At 47.9% G+C, this 22,119-nt stretch overlaps 1 protein-coding gene across 1 annotated transcript in view; it reads left to right on the plus strand.

The window, feature by feature from the left end:
* NHSL2 (NHS like 2) overlaps positions 1–22,119 on the plus strand; it is a 228,034-nt gene that overhangs the window by 66,643 nt on the left and 139,272 nt on the right. Inside the window, exon 2 of the mRNA XM_070257864.1 lies at positions 20,145–20,213. Within this exon, the coding sequence (XP_070113965.1) occupies positions 20,145–20,213 (69 nt within the window). The remainder of the gene's footprint in view (positions 1–20,144; positions 20,214–22,119) is intronic.

Consider the following 22,119-nt stretch of genomic DNA (forward strand, 5'->3'; position numbering starts at 1 on the left):
AGATAAGATATTGGTACCCTTTCCTTTCCCCTCGGTTCTCCTCCCCACCTACCTCTCTTGCCAGGTGATATTTTGGTACAACATCTGATCCTTATTGAAAGAGAGCTCATCTTTAAAAGCAGAAGATATGAAAGGTGAAACTAACTTTTGTTGAGCATTTGTCATGTGCCAGGAGATGTGCATGCATCATCACATCTATTCTTCATAGTAACCCTGAAAGGGAAGTATCATAATTGCAATTTTACACATGAGTAGGAGGCCAACCTGAGATTTAAACAAAAGCTGGACTCCAAAGCCCCTGCTCTTTTTTCCCCATGCATCCTTCAGCTTCAGTCTCATCTGCAGCTTTTCAAGTCCCCTTTCTGTGGCCAAGGCTTGGCCTGGAAGTCTTCATCTGTTTTTGGAACCCCACAGTAGTTCTGGTTTGTTCACTAATGCTGAACCCTCTTCCCAGAGAGAAAAGAAAAGGGTGACTTGAGAGGGAACAGAAGGCAAATGGACCCTCCCTTTGGGGTGTGTGAGGCGAGTGGGTCATCTGGATGGGCTTGACGGTTCAGTCGCATGGCTGGCAGGCCTCTCTCACCCTGGTGGCCCAGGCCTTAGAAGCCAGTGTAGAAGTCCCAGGTAGCCCCTGAGGTGACACTGGAAATTATTTCACGGCATCACCAGGGCTTTCCCAGCCAGCGTGCTGCCTTTGATATGAGAAGCAAATACAGAATTTTGAAGGGCGTAGCTGACTCAGACCGTTGCTCTGGCATTGCGGTCATAGACACATGTGGGAAATTCCCAAATTGACTTTCCCACAGAACTGTTTTGGAGTGGGGGACAGAAAGAGGACGGGGGTGGAGAATGTATTTTAGTTATTTATTTGATTAGTATTTGTTAAATCGTTGGACCATTTCAACCAGAGACACTGAGTGGGATTTCCCCAGGGGTCACTTCCGGGCATATGGAAGAGTCCAGAGGTCAAGAGGCCCTGGCTCAATTTTCCATACTAAGGAAGGAGAGGCTACAATAACATAAAACAGACAATCCAGATTCTTCCTATTGATCTCAAGGCTACTGTCACAGAAAAACATTTGGACATCCCCACCCACCTACTCTACCCCAACCCAGGTCCCCTGGTTTCTTCCTCTCTGTTGGCATTCCAGTCATCCACCCCATCTTGGAATCATCTTAATTCTTCCCTCTTCTTGCCTCTTGCCAACCCATCTCCCTCACCCCAGGCCCATCCCCTCATACACACACACACACACACACACACACTCACACACACGCACAAACACATGTGCACACACCCCGGAAAGCCCCACCCTATTGATTTGCAGTGTCTTACACATTCATCCTTTTCTCTCAAGTGACCCCCAACCTTGTTACCTCAGGCCTAGACTATTGGTTTTTTCAGCCACTCTCTGTGCCTCCAGTTATATCTCCCACCTCACTGACCTGGCTGCACTCCATCTTGTCACCACTGCTGGATGAATCTTCCTACAGAAAAGCTTTCTGAGATCTGCTCAGACTTTTCCAAGGCTTCTCTGCTGCTTGCAACATAAAGTCCAAATGCTTTGGCTTAGCAGTCAAGGTCCCATGCTTCCTGCTCTCAACCTCGATTTCCGGGCTCAGTTCTTGCCACTTGCCTACTGGACTAAGAACTTGTTGAAGATGAAGAACATGTCTGGTTTGCTTCTGTGGCCCTGACAGCCCAGGAGGAAGCCTAGGACATCGTGGGGGTCAGGACGTGTTTGTTGAAGGAATGAAGGAGCAAATGAGGTGAAGATATCACAGGACTCATTTTGCCAAATAGTTGTCAGGGGCCTCTGTCACTGAGTAGTTGGGTGACCTTGGATAAGTCCTTTCCTCTCTCTAGGCTTCTCATCTCCAACAGCAATCCCAAACTTACAGTTCTTAGGCCCTAAGGGCCTGCAGACGTGCTTTGTCAGTTGGTACATTAAAATGATTTTAAATGCCTTTTTGTAAGGCATGCTTCGTCTAGTTCCCCACCCCTCCCCCATTTTCTTACACCTCCCCTCCTCTCTCATTTTCATTAGCTGCTTGGTGCCTAAAGGCGTTTGTGACCCTTGGATTAGATGGTGTTTATGTACCTTTCAACTCTGCAAGGCAGGGATTCTCTGTTTGACATGCTTTAAAATGAAAATTGCAAGTGCTTTGCTTAAGTGGTTTCCAATGTCATCTAATATACAGCAGCCAGGCCTGACTGGCTCTGCTCTCCCAAAACAGGCCACCAAAGGGCAGTGGTATGTGCCCTTAGTATTTCTGACTGGCAGTCAGCTGCAGAGGGAGATGTTATTCCATTGAGAAAGTGATTGTCTTCACATAGCCCAGCCCAAGTAGGGCCCATTTATAGTCTAAAAAGGACCAAGCACAGCGTGCCCATTGGCAGCCAGCTGAGTATACACAGAGGGCATTGGTTGTAGGCACAAAGTATGAATTTAGCCCAAGTTCCCTGGCAGGATCCTTTCCAGGGCAAAGTGCTGAATGCAGAGTGTGTGCAAGCGAGCATCGCTCGCGCTCTCTGCCTGGCTCTCAGTGGCCCAATGCATTGAGACTCTATAGAGAAGCGTGAGGTGGGCAGGGAAGGTCAGGGACAGCATTCTCACCACTGGGCTCCTTTGCCTTAGCCGGTCCCAAGGGCCACATGAGCTGCAAATCTGCCTGGCCACAGACTGGCAAGGCCCAGCTCACTGGGAGATTCTAGACAAACACAGCAGCTGCTGGAAGGTACTCGCCCAGCCTGGATGGCACTTGAGCCCCACACGTTTGGGCAGCGCCTGAGTGAAAGGTACTGAGAGCTGGGCAGAGGGCTGGTGTGGGTATAAATGCCCATCGCTGGGCACAGTCACTGGGTAAAAGTGGAACCGCTGGTGGCCTGTGGCACCAAACAGCTGCAGTGACTTGGGAGTGCCTATAGCCTGGCTGTCCCCTAACTCAATGTGGAGGTAGAGGGGCTATTCATTTAGGGGACACACATGGTGAATCCACCCCGTATGTAGCAGTTGTAGGCATCTGGGATGGGGACAGGGACATTGAGGAAGGCAGAGGGAAGAAGACAGATAGTGTTTCTGACTAAGCTGTTTCATGTGTCCCGAACAACTCTAGGGAGCTTCCTGGGGTAAAAGAGATTGCCTCTGTGTGGTTTTGCCTTCCTGTTTCTGCCCTTTCCTGCTAGGCAGCTTGTGAACTCAGGGAGACGAACCCCTAGTGCTGTTTGTCAAAGCCAAACTGAATGGAGAGGGTAAACTTTCCCAAAAAAACTTCATGGGACACATTTCAAAGCCCTAGAGGAACAGTTTTAGATTTTTTTTCGTGTTGTTGGTTTCCTTTGCATGACTGCAACCAACTCACGTCAGCAAGGGTTGGGTGAGACACATACGCCTGTCGCGTGTATGAGGGGAAATGGGTACACTTGCTTGTGGAAGACAGCACGGCCACTGAAGGGTGGTAGAGGCTGGCTGGGCAGGGCTCAGCTGTGGCCAGGACCAAAGACCGTGCACACAGGGGTCGTGATGTGGTAGGTGATGTGATTGTGGGTGTGCTGTTATGTACATGTTTGTCATATGACTGGTGGTAGCTGTCATGTGTGGATTTGTTGCATGCAGGTTGAAACCAGGATGTTCTGGCAGTGACAGGAGCAAGCATGGGAGATGAGGCTTGAGAGCCCCAGTGTCAACTAGATGGACGTGGAGTGACGCGCTCTCACCTTCATTTCCACATAGCCAGCTGGGCCTGTGGCTGGCAGCGCTTGCTGGTGTTGGAGGGCTTCCGTGCCTTTTCTAGTTGGCCTGCGGTATTTCAGCTGGAAGCTGTGGAAGTCCACACATTGAGTTGTGCCACTTCTGGCACACTCTGCTACCCCCAGTGCCCTAGAAGCCCAGCTCTCTCTGCATAGCAGGTGGAGGATATCAGGCCTGGCACTTGGTTGCTGACCCATACCTGCACCTCATGTTCAGCCAAGAGCCTTGCCATCACCACACAGTGAGGCTTCTTGCTGAAATGCAGTCTCCTGCTGAGACAGGAGCCACTGAGGGTATTCTGGGGTTGCTGTTCTCTATCTTTTGAGCAAGTGGGGATCGGGACAAGCCAAGCCCTGGCCTGGGCTCTGCAGCTGCTTCCTATGCACTGCCCAACCCCTGCTTCTCCTCCTACCATTGTGAGGACAGCTCTTGCACACCTAGGGGGGTTTGAGGTAGAAATGATGGTCCTGTCGTTGGCAGGCATTCGGATCTTCATCCCCTTAGCTACTAACCAGCTGGCTAGGCCTGGCATGACCCTGGGGCTTACATGGCATGGGGACCCTGTCCAAATGAGCCAAGGTTGTTCTCCCCTTAACAGTAGGAATTTGGGCCAGTGAGCAGGTACTGGGGTTCCCTGACTGGAGGAGGCAAACTCATTTGCATTCAGGGCCACATTCCCCACCCTACCCTTGGCAGGTAACATAAGGGTGAGACTTAGCCAAGTGAAGGACAACTCGTGATGTGACCAAACATAACGCCTGTCTCCTCACATTATTTTTGAAAACACTGTGCAGGCCAAAAAAAAAAAGGCCCGACCGAAAGCATCTGCAAGCCATATTCAGCCTCCTGGCTGCCAGTTTGTAACCAATGTGAGAAGCAAAATTTAGTTGCACATCACTGAGTATTCTTTTTGCCTGACGAAATCTTTCCTGATCTTCCAAACCCAGTTTAAATGACATCTCTGTGATACTTCCTCTGACCCCCCTCCTTAGGCCAAATGAATACTTCTCTCTTTGATCCCCTGGTATCTCTGTTGTAGCATATTAGACCATTCATTCATTCAATAAATTTTTATGGAATACTTTGGCAAGGGCTGCACTGGAGTACAGAGATGAATCAATAAGAAACAATCCCTGCCTTCTAGGAGCAACTAGTCCAATGGGAGGAGAGATGGGAGAGCAGACAGCCACTCTCCAATGTGTAAAGGGAGCTCAGAGCTCCCTGAGGGAGGCTCCCTCTGGATCTGTGTAAAAGCTCAGGAGAGCAGGCTTCCGTGAGAGGAGGTGGCTTGGCCAGGTACTGGAGAAAGGAAACAAGTAAACCAAGCTGAGGAGGGGGCAGGACTTTCTTGGCCCAGGGGAGCCCCTAAGCAGACCCTTGGAGTTCTGCTCGGGCCCTGGTAAGTAGCTCTGTGACTGGTGTGAAAGGAATACGGGGCTGGGAGTGGCAGGAAGCGGGGTGGATCATTTAGGGCCTCATGGGCCATGTTACATATCTTGGCCTTTATTCCAGAGGCAGCGGGGAGCCAGCTGAGGGCTTGGAGCAGGGGCGTGACGGATCTGACCTCGGCTTTGGAAGGCCCACACTGGAGTCTGCATGTGTTAGGTGGAAGGGGGGTCAAGAGCCTGATAACAGGGAGGCCAGCTGGGGAGCTGTATCCCAGCGCCTGAGCTCACTCCATACTTGCTGAACAAGTGAGTGAGTGAGCGAGGTTGGACGGGATGTGTAGAGCTGCTGCTGCTCCTGGGCACTCTGCTCCCTCTGCTACCAGCAGTGGCTTTCACAGGCATGCAGTTGGGTGTCTCATAGGCATCTCAAACTTACCATGTTCAAAGCCAAACTCCTGACCGTTCCCCCCAAACCTGCTGCTCCTGCATCTTTCCCCATCTCAGCTAATGGCATCCCCAACTTTCCAGTTGCTCAGGACTCAAAGCTTAAAGTCATTCTTGACTCCTCTCTTTCTCTCATATTCCACATCCACTCCATTAGCATATCATGTTGTTTCCTCCTTCATAATACCCAGAATTGAACCCCTTGTTACCACCTTCATGGTCTGTGCCGCTATCATCTCTCACCTGGATATTTGCAACAGCCTCCTGCCAGGTCTCCCTGTTATGTAAAATTATATACCTTGGATCCTCTACAGTCTACTCTCAACACAGCAGCCAGAGTGATCCTGACAAAACATAAGTCAGATCACGTCCTGCCTCTGCTCAAAACCCTCTAATGGATCTATTTCAGACTAAAAGCCAATGTCCTTACAATGGCCCACAAGGCCCTGCGTGATCTGTTCCCCCATGACCTGTCTGGCCTCATGTTCTACTGTCCCCCTCGCTCACTATGCTCTAGCCACACTGGCCTCCTTGCTGTTCCCCAGACCGCTTCAGGGTCTTTGCATTTGGTATTCTCTCTGCCTGGAATTCTTTTCCTCTGAATATCTACGTAGCTCACTCCCTCCCTTCATCCACGTATCTGCTCGATGTCACCTTCTTAATGAAGTCTTTTTTGACTATCGTATTATAAAACAGCACCCCCAACTCTGCTGGTCCCCCGAGACCCTCCTTGGTTTCGTTTTTCTCCAAACCAGACATTGCCTTCCAACTTACTACAATTTTACTTGTTTATTTTATTTATTGTCTGTCCCCCTCCACCAGAATGTAAGCTCCATGAGGGCAAGAATTTTTGCCTGTTTTTGCCTCTGCTGTATTCTGAGTGCCTGGCACATAGTAGGCCCTCAATAAGTACTTATTGAATAAACAGGTAGACTGTGGGGATCAATGAGGTTGTCCTGGGCCATCTCTGGGCCATGCGACCTGGGGTTCTCAGGAGCAGATTGTACAGAGGAAGCAGAGAACCCACTGCACCATAGGAGTTGGCAGGTCTGGCCAGGTGACCTTGGGTGAGTCTCTTCTGCTCACTGATCCTCAGTTTGCTCATTTATGAAGTGAGGGATCACTTCATATTGATGATCACTTCATAGCAACAATCTTTTAGGGGCAAAGTGAGGGTCTGGCCAACTGGGCTTGCCACTCAGGCCCTATGGAAATGAGGGTAGAGGTCCTCACCCCTGCCATTCCCTTTTTCTTTCTTGACTTCTTCCAGTGTGCCATCTTATTTTCAACCCACATCTATAAAAACACCACATTATAGCTGTTCAGGTAATGATGTGAGGAGAGGGGTGGCTGCCTGGTACTGCATTCAGCCAAGCCGGCTGCGCTCCCTGAAGTGTGCCTGGCTGTGGCCCAAAGGCCTGGCGCAGGGCAGAAGTCTGGCAGAAACCAGCGGTGGGATGATGTCCCACCCCACTTTCCAGAGCAAAAACTTCTACCGCACCTACCACTCAGGTAGGCCCATCTCTGGAGCAATCGCATCCCCTCTTCTGGACCAAACTTTTCTACCTAGTCTAGTTGAGGCCTAGCATTTTTCAAGCATTTCTCACTTAAAATTTTAATCCTCACAATAACAATATGAAGCAGGCATTCCTAGACCCGTTTTTCAGAGGAGAACACTGAGTCTTGGAGGGGTTAAGGAATTTGCCCAAGGTCCCACACAACCTCACTTCCTTCTGGAGGAATCCCTTGGAAATATGCTGACCAAGGCCTAGGAGGCTCATCTGTGTGGTTGGAGCTATGAGAAAGGCAGAAGGGGGAATGCTTCGTTCTTCCTTCTGCTCCATCTAGGCCACAGGTGGAGCCCAAGGGGTGGAAAACAGGCCAGCCCAGATGGAAGTCATCACTCTCCTGCCGGATCCCTGAGGGCTGAGCAGAAGGGAGGCGCCTTCCCCGTCTAGCCCTGCCAGGAATCTGGGCGTCCTGGGAGACTGAGACCAGTGAGCAATGGGGGTGGTGTGTGCAGGGTACTCCATGTGATAAACTATTTTCCTTTCTCATTCCAAAGATCAGAGAGCACTTGTGAACTGTTCTTTGTTCCAATGGAAACAGAAAACTAGAAAAGCCCAGTGGGGGTTGGCCAAACTTTCCTTTGTCCTCTTGGACTGGGAGGCTGAATGGGAGGACTATGGCAAGGAGGGGTGGGACAGGGACCCCATAAGGGCAACAAATCAGTAGAAGGGGGACCAGGACAGAACTCTAGCCGCCCCCCCCCCCCCCAAAAAAAAGACAAAGCTAAGCATGTGCTGGTGCGGAGGGCTTTTCAGCCTCCTTCATGAAGCCTTACTCCACACGAGTCTGCTAAGTCTGGCAGTCTCCAGCAAGGGGCCAACAGGACCCCAGAGACACAGCACAGCTAGTGCCCTCCTGGCCCAAGAAGTGTCAAAGGCACCTCCGAGACCACTGCTCTCCATGTATCCTCTGAGCCCTTTGGCCTAGTCTCTTTCCTGCCCCTACAACACACCATGCTCCCACCAAGAATAGTAGAAACCCCGTTTGTCAAAGTCATTCAAAGTTCGCCAAGCACTGCCCCACATGAGAGCTCTTCAGTAGGCAAGGGGGCCTGTTGGTTAAGAACACAGACCCACTCCCGGCCCAGACTGCCTGGCTCTGCCGTTCCACAGCTGGGTGATCTCGGGCAAGCTACTCAGCCTCTGTGCCTCAGTTTCCTCATCTTTAAAATGAGAATAATCATAGGATTGACATCTTAAGGTTGTTTTCAGATTAAATGAGCTAATATTTCAGCTCCCTAAAAGCGAAGATTTTTGGCTTTTATTCACTGCCATATCTCTAATGCCAACACAGTGCCTGGCGCCTAGTAGAGACTCAACAAATATTTATTAAATACATATAAAGTGCTTAGAATGGGAACTGGCACTTAGTGCGCACGATAAATGTTCATTGTTCCTCTTTCATGTTCTCACAACAGTTCCAAGAGGAGCACTCTGAATTTCATTCATGTCAATTTTCTTCCTCCATGTAAGGTTCAAGTTCTGAGTCAAGGCACCAAGGGTAGAAAACAGATTTAAAATTGAGGGACACAGTTTGGGCCACAGAGGGTTAGGAATGCAGCCCTCAGATCTGAGCGATAGCATCCTTCCACCCATTCCTTTATTCACTCGTTCATTCCACAAATATTTCACGAATACCCCTATAGGCCAGGCCCTGAGCTGGGAGCTGGGGATATACTGATGACAAGACAGATAAGGATTCTACTTTTGAGGAGCTGAGATTCTAGTGGAAGGAGACAGGCAAACGCAAGTAAAAACAAATAATTTCAGATAGTAATACATGCTACGAAGATAATAAAGCAGTATAAAGAGAGTGGCGGGGAGTTGTATGTAGGAAGTGACGTAGGAGCTCTTCTAGGGGTCCTGGTCTCAGATCAAGGGCCCCTGCCTTGAGTTGGTCCCCAATACCTTGTCAACACTACCTCATCCTGCGAGGATTTATAAGCTGTCTGCCCAAGGTAGGGGTCAGTTGCTAAGTGTAGCTCCCAGGGATCTGTACATGGGGGTCTGAGTATAAGAGGCCGGAGAGAGGGGAGCTGTGAACATGCGGTGCCTGCATAGGAAGGTTCTGGCATCAGTTGTCCTCTAGCAGAAGCTATTGGTTGTACTAGGTAAAATGATGGTAGCAGCCTGAGAGTTTTCCCCAAGATCCTTCTGCACTCCCAGGGAGGAGGCGTCTGGCTAATGCTTTCATGCCCCATGCTTGTTCATGGCACTACTTTCACACGTACAAACACCGCCTCATCTTAAAGACGGCCCAGGCACCATCTTGTGCCATCATAACCCTTGTCACACTTGAGTGCCCTTATTCATTACATGTTTGGGCATCTCCAGAGTGCAGTATAGAATTGATGCCTAATAAATGCTTATCTGATGAAAGAATAAGTGGGTGTCTCTTTTTCCTTCTGTTTCCTCAGCTGAATGGTCATTCCCACTCATGTATCAAGACTTAATTCAGACATCATCTTATCGCCTTTCGTTCCCCCTGGGGAGCTCTTGCTCCTCCTTACTTCTCTGTGAAGACTTCCTTGACCTCCCCAGGCAGGGTTGGTCCCTCCCGCCTCTGAGTGCTCCAGCGCGTTCTATTTCCCCTATCATAGCCCTGATCACTCTAGGGGTATTGTCTGTTACTGCTCTGTCCCATCTCCTAACCTGTAATTTTCTCAGTGACAAGGGCTATTTTGGTCATCTCCACATCCCCAGCACTAGCCCCTAGAGGGCGCTCAATAAATATTTGTGGAAGTAATGAAAAAAACCAATGAATTGTTTGTCAGTTTTGCTTAGAGCATCCTAGGTAGCCGTGTGCTGGAGCTGGCTTGTTGTGGCTGGTGAGAGCCAATTGTTAACACAGCCGTCGTTAAAAATTAAATTATATGAGGAAACAGAAGACAAGCTGAAATTGAGGGACATTCTGCCAAATAAATGACCAACTAAACACAACCTGGGATCCTAGAACAGAAAAAGGACTTCCGTGGAAAAACTGGTGAAATCCAAATAAGTTTTATACTTTAGTTAATAATGTTGTGCCGAGGTTAATTACTCAGTTTTGGGAAATGTTTTATAATGATGTAAAATGTCAACATAAGGCGAAGCAAGATGAAGGATATAGGGGAACTCTCTGTACTGCTTTTGCAACTCTTCTGTAAGTCTAAAATTATCTCAAAACAAGAAATTAACTGTTAAAAATATTAAATTATATAAACCTACAATTAAATAAATTATATTAAAAACAAAAATAAATACTTAAGGGGCCGGCCCCGTGGCCGAGTGGTTAAGTTTGCACCCTCCACTTCGGTGGCCCAGGGTTTCGCCAGTTCGAATCCTGGGTGCAGACATGGCACCGCTTGTCAGGCCATGCTGAGGTGGCATCCCACATGCCACAACTAGAGGGACCCACAACTAAAAATACACAACTATGTACCGGGGGGCTTTGGGAGAAAAAGGAAAAATAAAATCTTTTTTTAAAAAAAGTACTTAAAATTCGCTGCTTCTTAATTATTTTACTATGATCTGTACTCGTAAGCGATTCGCATCTACTGCATCTCAGTGGGCTGCTGCTGAACATCTTTTCCCATTCTGTGTCTGGTGATGTCACATAGGTAGCTTGAAATAGGCCACAGTGGGAGTATTTATCTCATGGAAACCTGAGAATGCTGCAAATCAGGGCTTGGATTCTTGTTTTGTTCATTGTACTCTAGACTTAAGAAAGTCATGAAGATAATGTTAATGTACATTAAACTTAAAAGTGTGTTGTGTCTGCAGGTGTTACTTTGTGAATAGCACACAAAAAATTGAGGAAATATGCTTCCAGTACATGGAAACTATTTTCTGATTCAGCAAAGAAGTTGTTCCTATTATTGATGAGTTTGTCAAGTTCCAACACTTCTTTATTGTTGCACTTTCTTCTTACTCATTAACATAAATGAAAATATCACCCGCCATCCATGTAGGAGCTATACTCGCTCTTCTGTTGCAACTGTAGGTTGGCTATGGATATGAGTTCAGCAAAATCAATGAAGGCATTATATGAAAATCAATTGACTATACGGAATTTGCAATAAAGAATGTTATATATTTCATTATTATTCATAAATTGTGTGCTTTACATTATTATAAGTAAATTTATGTATATATATATATATATATATATATATATATATATAGGCATACATTTTTTTTTGAGAGCCGATTGCTCAACATTTACCAGAGCACCACTGGGCCTAAGTATTAATTACTGTTTCATCAAATGCATTGAGAGAAAGAAGAGAACATTGCTGGATTGCTGGATACCTTCTCTGTGCCAGGCTCTGCTATCTCTTTATGTTCATCATCTCAGTTGCTCTTCACCTCAACTCTGTGAAGTAGGTGTTATGGACAGCATTTGTGAGAATGAGATGAGGATATTGAGGCTCAGAGAGGTTAAGTGACTGGACTAAGGTCAAGTAATTGGTATGTAGTAGAGCCAGGATTAAGCCCTACATCTGTCTGAGTCCAAAGCTAGTTGTATGAGTTTCCTATTGCTGCTGTAACAAATTTCTACAAACTTAGTGGCTTCAAGTAACACAAATTCATTATCGTACAGTTCTGGAGGTCAGGAGTCTGAAATGGGTCTCACTGGACTAAACTCAAGGTGCCAGCAGAACTACATTCCTTCTGGAGGCTCTAGGGGAGAATCTGTTTCCTTTTCCAGTAAGTAAGCCTTCCAGAAAAAGCCTTTTCCAGCTTCTGGACACTGCCCACCTTCCTTGTCTTTCGTCCCCTTCCTCCATCTTCAAAACCAGCAATGGCCGGTCAAGTTTTTCTCATGTCCATCTCTCTGCCCTTGCTTCTGTTGTCACATCTCCTTCTCGACCTCTGCCTCTCCTACCTCCCTCTTTTACTTTATAAGGGTCCTTGTGATTACACTGGGCCCACCGGGAAAGTGCAGGCGACTCTCCCCATCTCAAGGTCAGATGATTAGCAACCTTAATTCCATCTGCAAATCTTATTTCTGAACTTGCCGTTTAAGGTAACATATTCACAGGTTCTGGGTCTTTAGGACGTGGACATCTTTTGGAGGGCCATAATTCTGCCTACCACACTTGTGTTCTTTCCATGACCCTTACCACCTTGCCTCTTGTTTTAGTGGTTACATAATCTGATGCAGAGCCGACATTATTCTCCCCGCCACCTGCACGCCACACGTCCTCACGTTCTCCACTCTGGGGTAAGATGCCTTTTTTCCTTCAGTCACTCTCCTAGTCTGCCAGAGAGCCCTGTGGGAGAACGGTTTCTAATCCCTAGGGCTTTTAATTCTGGACATATATTTTACCTTTGCTCTTACTAAGGTGTTTTTAAAATAGTTTCCAGGATTTTTGTGGATTGCTGGCTTTTTCAAAGCTCCTGTTCATTTTTTCCTTTCCCCAGTGCTTGTATGGGGCCAGAGCCCCCCTTTCCTACGTGGTAGGTCTCACTGTACTGTGGTTTACCAGCCAGGATCATGCATTATTTTTTTGCTCTTCTCACAGAGTTTTACATCGCTGTATTCTAGAAAGTCCCTGGACTTAACTAAAATGTCCTTTTCCCATGCCTGCTGTGGAGGTATCTGTCTGTCTGTGTTTAATATTGCTCTCTGACTGGCTTTTCAAAATCAGACTCTCAAGTACTAATTCCCCATCTTCTCTTGTTTCCTCCATGCTGAGATCCCTGATTCCGGTCATGAGAAACCTCCTCCACTGAGACCAACCAATGGCCAGAAGTTGCCCCTCCCCCCAGGACGTCTTCGTAACAGCCAGACGTACCTCTTTGCTGCCTCTGAGCTCTGACTACAACCTTCTTGTTTCCCCCTTCCATCTTTATGAAAAGCTCTTTGCCCTTCACTTCTGCCTACCAGCTTCACACCCACACTTTTGGGCCCAGTCTGAAGTCTACCACCTTGAGGAAAACTTTCCAGATCATACCAGCCCAAGGGACTCACGTCCTTCTCTGTGCGCCTCCAGAACTTATTGTCAGTAACACTTATTTTGATACTTTATCCTCTCTCATTATGGAGAGGTCACAAACTGGTGGCTAGTGGGCCGACTAATGCCCAAAGATATGTTTTGTTTGGTCTGTACCTGGTTTCTTTCTTTTTAAAATTATTTGCTAACATGTAAAAATTAGCAATCTTTTCCTACAATCTGGATTTCTGGCTTCTTTGAAAAGAGAAAGTCTACTAGTATTGGCTCTGCCTTCCCACATGATGGTAGCTAGCTGAATTGGGGTGGCAGCTTCCCCTTTAGATGGAGCATATGCTCTCCAGCTTGCCACAGTCCCCACCACTCCCTATTTTTGTATTACTCCGGCCTCCTTCACTCATTTATAGTACTTGCCTGGCTCCAAAAGGCATTCTGCAATTCTGGAATATTCCATGTGTGCCTGAATGTCCACCTATATTACAGTCTCTTGGAGGAAAGGAACTTTATTTTGAATGTATTTTGTTTCTTCCATGCTGCTCTGTACGCAGTAGATGCTCCATAAATATTAAGAGAATAATTTCCTGAAAGAGTGGTCATCCTCTAGATGATTCTGGAATGTGTAAAAATTTACTTTTACTACAAGGTGAACCTTTATAAATGTAACATTTGTTGAGAAAGTACCATGTACCTGACTCAGCGTTACATGGCTCGGAACAACAGAGGAGGAAACTGAGGCCCAGAGAACCTGTACAGTAGGGCTGGGGCTGTGGATCTGGTAGTTTCTGGGGTAAGGGCCAGCACCTTTGTTCAATGAGGAAGCTTTCCTGAGCATCAGTGCTGGAAGCAGACAGGAGCTGCCCCTCGGGCTCCCTGGTAATGTTTGTCCACAAACTCTTAGAGTTACTTTGTTTGGATAGAGATTAAGCATGTATTAAATGCCCTTTCTGTGCTGGGCATTTATTAAATAGCTCTGCACTTATTCACCGACTATCAGGAATTCTGAGCATCCTGAGCAGCCTACTGAGAAGATGAGGGAAATATAGATAGATTGAAGCTAATTGTTGATGGGATTTGGAGCCCATTTGGTGAGTCACGTTCACTTGAAAGAAGCATCTGCTGGTTCCCTTGCCCATATGCACACGGAGATTGTGCCATTCTCGCAGGCCGGCACTGGTGGTGCTGACGTGTGGTGCGGATGGGAAAACATGGAGAAATTATGCATGTTTAATTGCGCAGCAGCAAGCAGAAAGGAATGTGAGAATACTGAAGACTCCTACTGGGGCAGAAATCTGGTGTCATGTGTTGCTGAACAGCTGCGGGAAAATTTGTGTGGACTTTTGGATGCGGAGGTGGATTTGCCAGACTGGTTCTGAGTAACTTTGAGGGCAAGGAGGTTGTACAGGAAGCAAATATAGTGCATCTAGAAGCTTGATTCTGGCATCTTTGTCTCCCTTCTTTGACACCCTGTCTCTCCAGCCACCACCAGTTCCAGCCATGGCTAGGAGGGGAGGGAGGGGGGGAAGGCTTCAGCCCCAGGACCACTAGGTTCCTCCAGGCCTGATGTGTTCACAGGCCCTGCTTAGGGCCACCTGGGTGGGCTGAACCTCTGGGAAGGAGGAAGTTCCTGGGCCAGTCCTAAAGGAGGCAAGATAGGGCGGCAGGGGGTGGGCAGGGGGGCGTTGGAGATACAGGGCAGAGACTCAGCTAAGGGCACATGTAGGGGCTTTTATCTTTTAGACTCTATAGGAAGCATGGAATCCGTAGCCTTGGAATCACCTAGAAATGGGTTCAAGCCCCTCCTCTATTCCTACAAGTATGGCCTTAAGCGAGTCGCTTAATCTCTCCAAGCCCAAGTCTAGTTCTCTCTCTGTGTGAGGAGTCATGCGGCAGTATTTGTCTGGGGCCTGGCCCATATTTCAAGAGATGGGGGCTGGGAGCTCTGTAATGATGTGACTGAGCAATAAACTACCACATCAGCCACTATTTCTTGTAGGCATACTTTGGGCTAGACACTGTGCTAAGCCATTTAAAGTCATTATCTCTTTAATCCTTAAAAGAAGATAAAGAAATTGAGTTACCGAGGGGGAGAGTGATTCATGGAAGGTCATCCAGCTAGCCAAATGACAGAACCAGCACATGCTCTATGCAGAGCACTTCCAGAGCCAACACTTCTAACCAGACCACCTCCCAAGCATTAGCCCCACTTCACACATGAGGAAACTTGAAGTTTAGGAGGCACTTGCATCAGCGATAGAGCTTGGGGCTTTAGACTTCTGACTCTGCTATTTAACGTCCTGTGTGACCTTGGGCAAGTTACTCAACCCCGTGAGCTTTGGCTTCCTGATTTAGAAAATGTCCAAAGCCTCTGGCAGCCTATACAGTGAGAAGTAGTATCCTGTGGGAGAAGCGGAGGGGAGGAGCTCAGACTCTCCTGGAGACAGAGAATGAGAAGACATGGGTGTGACTGTGCTTTATGAAGTGGCTGCAGGTCTGGAATGGAAACTTGCCTGAGTGAACGTGCCTGGCTCGCACTACCCATCTAGCAGCTGGCCTGAGAGAGCCCAGATGACCCAGGTAGGCAGGAGTATGGCCAGGCTCAGTCAGCACACCCACACAGTGAGCTGCTATTGCCACCTAGGGGACAGGCGGTGACCAGGAGCCCAGGCTGCGGCTGTGGCTGTGGCCGCGGCTAAGCAGTCCTGCACATTCCCCGTCTCCTGCTGGTTTCCGGAGTGGGAAAGGGCAGCCAAGGCTTGCTCCAGGAGTGGGGAGGAGAGTGAGGAAAAGGAGCCGAGTGCTGCCTCTGGTTTGGGAGTTATAAATGAATCCATCTGGAAGTGTTTGGGGCTGTGGGAGCCTGAGGCCGGCCCCTGCAATTCAGGCCATGTGGCACAGATTTCCATTCACACCAGACCCCCACCCCAATCCCAGGAGACTGTCTGACTGGGGCTGTCTGTTCCACCCCGAGCTGGGCAGGAACCTCTCAGGCCCCTACTCTGCTTCCAGCCCCTGCCCCGACCCTCGTCTCCTCCCAGCCTGACTCCAGCAAGATCATGTCTGAGAAAGTGCTGTGAAGTTTCATGTGCAATTCAAGTGGTGATTGAATGAATGAATGAACTGTCCACTCAGCATTTAACTAGTAGTACGTTTACCTTGCTAGGAAGGGGCCCTGTGGTAGTCATGGAAGGTGAGGCATTCTTGACTTTTAGCCTCCGTCTCGAGATCATCTTTACCCTACCCAGCTAGAGTTGGCTAAGGTCCAAAGGCACTGCCCAAGTCCTGTTCATCTTTCTGGCCCCAGCACCAAGGGTAGTGCTCAGTAGGTGTTGGTTACATGAAGGCATGAGTCAATTTATTAATTTAACGAACATTTATTGCACACCCTTGTGTGCTGTGCACTCTGCTACATGCTGGGAACAAAGGAGAGAACAAAACAGACGGAGTCCCTGCCCTCAGCGAGCTTGTGGTCACAGTGGTTCTCAGTGAGAGCACTCTTGGCGCTCAGGGTGAGATCATCCTTTGCTGTGTGGGAAGCACCAGAGCATTGCAGGATGGTTATCCTGATTCCTGACCCTAAGTGCCACTAGTACCCTGGAGTCATTGTGACAACCAGAAAGGCCTCTACACATTTCCAAATTCTTCCAGGGCCCGGGAGAGCCCACCCCTGGCCGAGGGCCACCGCTGAGGAACTTGACAGTGAGTGGGTGAAGGAAGGCCATCCCCAAGGTGTGAATGTGTTGAGTCCTCTAAGTCCACGTATAAATTGGTGGTTTAGAACTGGGAAATCATGTCTGCCCTAGAAAGGTGTAAAATGATCCTTCAGTCCCTGAGTTAGGCCCCTGGCTAATGGTGAGCTGAGGTACACGGTTCTCCTGAGCTGGTTTAAGGCTGAAGCGCAGGCACCACAATGACAGTTTTGAATGTGCTGATGAGATGGTTACCTGGGAATGTCCAGAGAGCAGCCAGAAGCTGGTCCCAGGGGCAGATGAGAGGTCAGATCTCAAGATATGGATTTGGGATAAATCCACATTGAGGTGGGAGTTGAGGCCCAGGATCCGTTAAGATCGTCAAGGGAGAAGGCACCGGGGAAAGGTGAAGAGTGAATCCAGGATAAAGGCCAGAGCTGGAGAAGTAGGCCCCAGAGGTATCTCTTCTCTGCCACTTAATTTCCATTCCCACGGTCAACACTCAAGTTCCGGGCCTCAGCTTGTGCCAGGACCATTGCAGCAGCCTCCTAACTCGTCTCTGTTCTTCTTCTGGTCTCTCTGCCTTCCAGAATTATCTTCTTAAAACACAGCTTTCATCATGTCCCTTCCCAACATTCACCAGATCCAGCCTCCTCAGCCTTGCACTGTAACCCCCTGCAATCCAGCTTCCCGTCAGCCTGGCATGCCCTTGGCGAGCTGGCTCCAGATTCTCCTTCCAAGACTCATTGCTGCTTATCTCCTAGACCTTACCATCTGGCTGCACAGAACCCCAAACACACACTGCCCTTCTCTCCTCCATGCCACCTCCTCCCCTGAGATGCCTGTTGACCCTCTCTCTGTTTGGAAAAATATACTCAGGCTTCAAGGCCAAGTTCAAGTCTCCTCTTTTTTGTAAAGCTTTCCCTGACCCCTCAGAGGCAACCAGACACTTTCCCACCTCTGCAACCCCCTCTCCAGCTCTTCATATACACCATGGGGCTGTCTGTCTCTCCCACTAGACTAGGAGTTCTCTGAGGGCGGTAGCCATGTCTCGTTTTGCCTTGTAATCCAAACCTGTGAATGAACAGAAAGTGGGCTTGGGGATGGGCTGGTACAACAGGGCAAAGGGGAAGTGGAATTGTTTACCCCAAGCCTGACCATGGGTCCACCTGAGCCACCTTTAACTGCTCTCTCCCCTTAAGCACTATCTTCAGATGAGGATTCGAGCAAGAGCTTGGGAAGATAAGGAAAAAGATGGAGAAACAAGGCAAGGGACAGGCAGAGGGAGCAGTATGGAGCAGAGGGGAGAGGCTGAGAGGATGAGAGGAGAGCAGGGAGCAAAGGTCTGCGTCAGCAGCTTACATACATAAGGGATTCAAATAACCTGGAGTGGAATAAGATTTGGGATTCTGGAAATGAAAGCAGCTGCTTAGGCAGGTCAGCTGAATGTACGATTAATTAATAGGCATTAGTGCCCTTCAATGCCAAGCTGTGCATGGTACCATGTCCTGCTGGGATCAAATGCCAGCTACCCAGGATGCCCATTCAGTAAAGAGCAGAAAACAGCATTGGCATGAAAGAGCTGGAAAATTCCTCAGAGAGCTCTTCGTAAAGGCACGGGGACCACTGGAACCCCATAGTTGCCCTACACGACTGGCCAGGCTCTTGCCAAAGAAAAGTGGGCATGAGAAGAAAACCAACAGGTAGTGAGCAGCTAGTACCCCAGAAGCTATGCCACATACATTTTACACACGTGAGCTCATTCGATCCTTAATGCAACCCTATGAAGTAGGTATTGTCCCTATTTTACAGATTAGGAAACTGAGGTCCTTGGAGGGTTAAGAATCTTACCCAAGGGCACACAGCTTGAAACTGTTGGATCCGAGATTCCAGTGCAGGTCGACCCCTCCTTGGTTGGCAGCAATTTGCTCCCCGGTCTTGCTGACTTTGGCTGTGGGGCTGATCTCTTTGGATTGATTTCTTTGAACATAAACAAAATACCATCAGTTTTTCCTGGCTCTGAAATGAGCCCTCAGAATCATGTGCTGTTCTCCACTTTCCAGCTGGGTGCCTTTGCTGGGGGTTCACGAATATGAAGCAACAGGCCTTATCCTGAGAGTTAACAGTGTGCACCAAAAAATGCCGGGGTGCTTTTGTTCCCAGGAGATATTTCAGGCTGGAGCTTTCAGCCCGTGGGGCCAAGCTTTCTATTTTTCCCTCCTTTCCGATGATCTGTCTATGGTTGATGGTTGCCTGCTTTCCCGGCAAATTTTAAAATCCTTATTAAAGTCATGGTACCTGAGATGTTGCCCACACTGTGTTCTGACTGCCCCTGGGACCCATCTCTCTCTGCTTAGTGGTTGATGGATGTGATCTGTCTGCTGCCAGCCTGTGAGTGATGATGAGCAGAGGACAGGAGGTATGGACAGGGCAGGTGTGGACAGTGTTTCCCAGAATTCTGATGTGACATGGTTAGGCCAGCTCATGGAGGAGCCCATGGAGATAGAGTGGCTGGAGCCAATCGGGACAAAATGGCGCCCAACACGACCCTTATAGAGTTCTGGCTGTAGAGTGGGGTTGCTTGGCTAGAAAGTCCGTGATGATAGTTTTCTGGAGTTGTTCTGGAGTCAGGTACAGTCTGGGGAAACTTTGGGGGTTGGCCTTTGGCCTAGAATTGTGTGTCCCACACAAGTAGTAGGGTATTGGGATTGTCATGCTGAAATCTTACTGAATAACAGAATTTTTAGTGATATACAATGACAAGCAGGGTAGTAAGTCTCTGGTCTTGGGTTTGGACTTTTTCTCTGGTCATTTTAGTTAACAGGATTCTTCAGCACCCCCTTTAAAACCTATTTGGAATCCGACCACTTCTCACCATCTCCATTGCTACCACTCTAATTTAAGCCACCATCCTCTCTTGCCTGTCACCAGTCTCCTAAAGTGATGCTGTTAAAACATAGTTTGAGTATGTCAGTCTTTTGTTCAGCATCCTCCAATTGCTCCCCATCTCACTCATGTTAAAAGCCAAAGTCTTTCCGGTAGCCTGCAAAGCCCTCATAGTCTGGCCTCCCTTACCTCTTGACATTATCTCCTACCAATCCCTCCGTCACCTCTGCCATTCCAGCCACACTAGTCTGATCATTCTTTAAGCTTTCCAAGCACATTTGTGCTTTGTCCTTCTTTTCCTTCTGCCTGGAATGTTTTTCCCCAGTGTATCTGTCAGGCCCCTGGGAGAGAGTGGTTATGGGAACTGGGGAAGGGTTGCTGTATGGTGAGGGCCACCTGACAGGAGCTATGCTCTGTGGTAGAGGGATGCAGCCAACCCATGATGAAAAATCTCACTTTCTTTTTCCTTCTGATTTCCTTACAGGTGCCTCCCATTGGTCAAACCTAACCCAAAGCCAGAGGACAAGGGAACCTGTTGATGCAGTCCATACAGGTCAGCCTGCCAGGGCACAAAGCTGGGTGGAGAAGGGTGGACAAGGTCTGGAGGGGCAAATGGAAAATATCCAGAACCACTGGATAGCTTTGTAGCTGGCTCCCTCGCTTCCTTCAGATCTCCACCCAAATGTTCCCTTCTCAGTGAGGCCTTCTCTGACCACCATTTCCAAAATTTCAACCCCCTGCACCCAAAACTTTATATCCTCCTTCCATGCTGTGTTTTTTATAGCACTGAATACCATCTAACATATAATTTGTTTACTTGTCTTGCCTATTGTCTGCTCGCCCACCAGAATGGGTGCTCCACGAGGGAAGAGATTTTGTTTTATTCACTGCTATTATCAGAGCCTAGAATAGTGCCTGGCACATAGTAAGTGCTCAGTAAATATATAGTGACTGAATGAAGGCACTCTCAGGGGCCTCCAAGAGTAAGTCGGCTCTCAACCAGGCACAGCTGCGTGTAGGTATCTGATCGTTAATCATACCTGCCGCTCTCAGTTTCCTCCAAAGAGGCTCAATTGCTGTCATGTTTCAGGTCAAGAGGGTGGGGAGACCTTTGCTGCCCCCAGAGTTAAAACTTGCATCACAGTTTGTTGACTTGACCCTTATGGAAACTGTTGTCGCATTGATTAGTGTGGGCTGAGCTTCCTGTGTGTTTTGTAAGCTGTCGGCAGCAGTGGGTAGATTCATAGTCATAGGGACATTGGCCCGTCCAGGTGGTGCTTCCATACCTCAGAGGTAATCAGCTAGTGAGGCTGTTTCCAGATTAGGTAGGCTCAGGAGCCACTTCCTTGAGGCTCAAGGGCAGTGGGCGTGAGCTGGGTCCCCTGGCCACATGGATGGTGAAACAGGGATAGGTCAGATCAGGACAAGCAAAAAAAAGGTTTGAATTCCTAGAACACTGCAGCTGTGTCCAGGATAATGTTTTTACTATATGAGTACCATATAAGATATTCTCATTGTGAAAAAAATCAAACAATCCAGCCACAGTGAAAATCCTCTTCCCTCCCCAGCTCTGCTCTCCAGAGGTAACCGCTGTTACCAGCGTAGAGTGCCTTCTTCCAAATCTTTTCCTGTGTATACAAAGTTTGCTTGTGGGTGGGTTTTTAAAAATAAATGGTATTTCACCATATAGACCGGTCTGTAACTTGCTTTTTTCACTGAACAATATATCTTGGAAACTTTGCCATGTTAGGACATGTGGACCTAGCTCATCCTTTTTTAATTTAGCTTTTTATTTTGAGATAATTATAGATTTACGTGTAGTTTGAAAAATAATACAGAGAGATCCCATATACCCTTCACCCAGCTTCCCTCAATGCTGACCTCTCACAAACCCTAGTACGCTATCACAAGCAGGATAGTGACATTGAGAGAGTCAAGATACAGAAAAGCTCCATCACCACAAGGATCCTTCAAGTTGCCGTTTCATAACGACACCCACTTTCCTCCCACCCCTACCCCCTCCTTAACCTCTGGCAACTAATAATCTGTTCTCCATTCTAAATTTAGGTCGTTTCAATAATGTTTTGTAAATAGAATCATACAGTATATAACATTTAGGAACTGTGTGTTTACTTCAGCCAGCATAATTGTCTGGAGATTCATCCATGCTGTTGCCTGGATCAACAGTCTGTGCCTTTTTATTGCTGAGTAGTGCGTGTTCCATGGCTTGGATGTACCACAGATAGTTTATCCATTCACCCGTTGATGACATCTGGATTGTTTTGTTTTGGCTGTTATAAATAGAGCTGCTATGAACAATCATGTAACAGGTTTTTATGTGGACCGAAGTTTTCATTTCTCTGGAATAAAAGTCCAAGTGTGCAACTGCTGGGTCATATGGTAGCAGCAAGTTTAGCTTTAAAAGTAACTTGCCAAACTGTTTTCCAGAATGGCCATAC

The sequence above is a fragment of the Equus caballus genome, chromosome X (genome assembly GCF_041296265.1).
Source record: "Equus caballus isolate H_3958 breed thoroughbred chromosome X, TB-T2T, whole genome shotgun sequence".
Taxonomy (NCBI): Eukaryota; Metazoa; Chordata; class Mammalia; order Perissodactyla; family Equidae; genus Equus; species Equus caballus.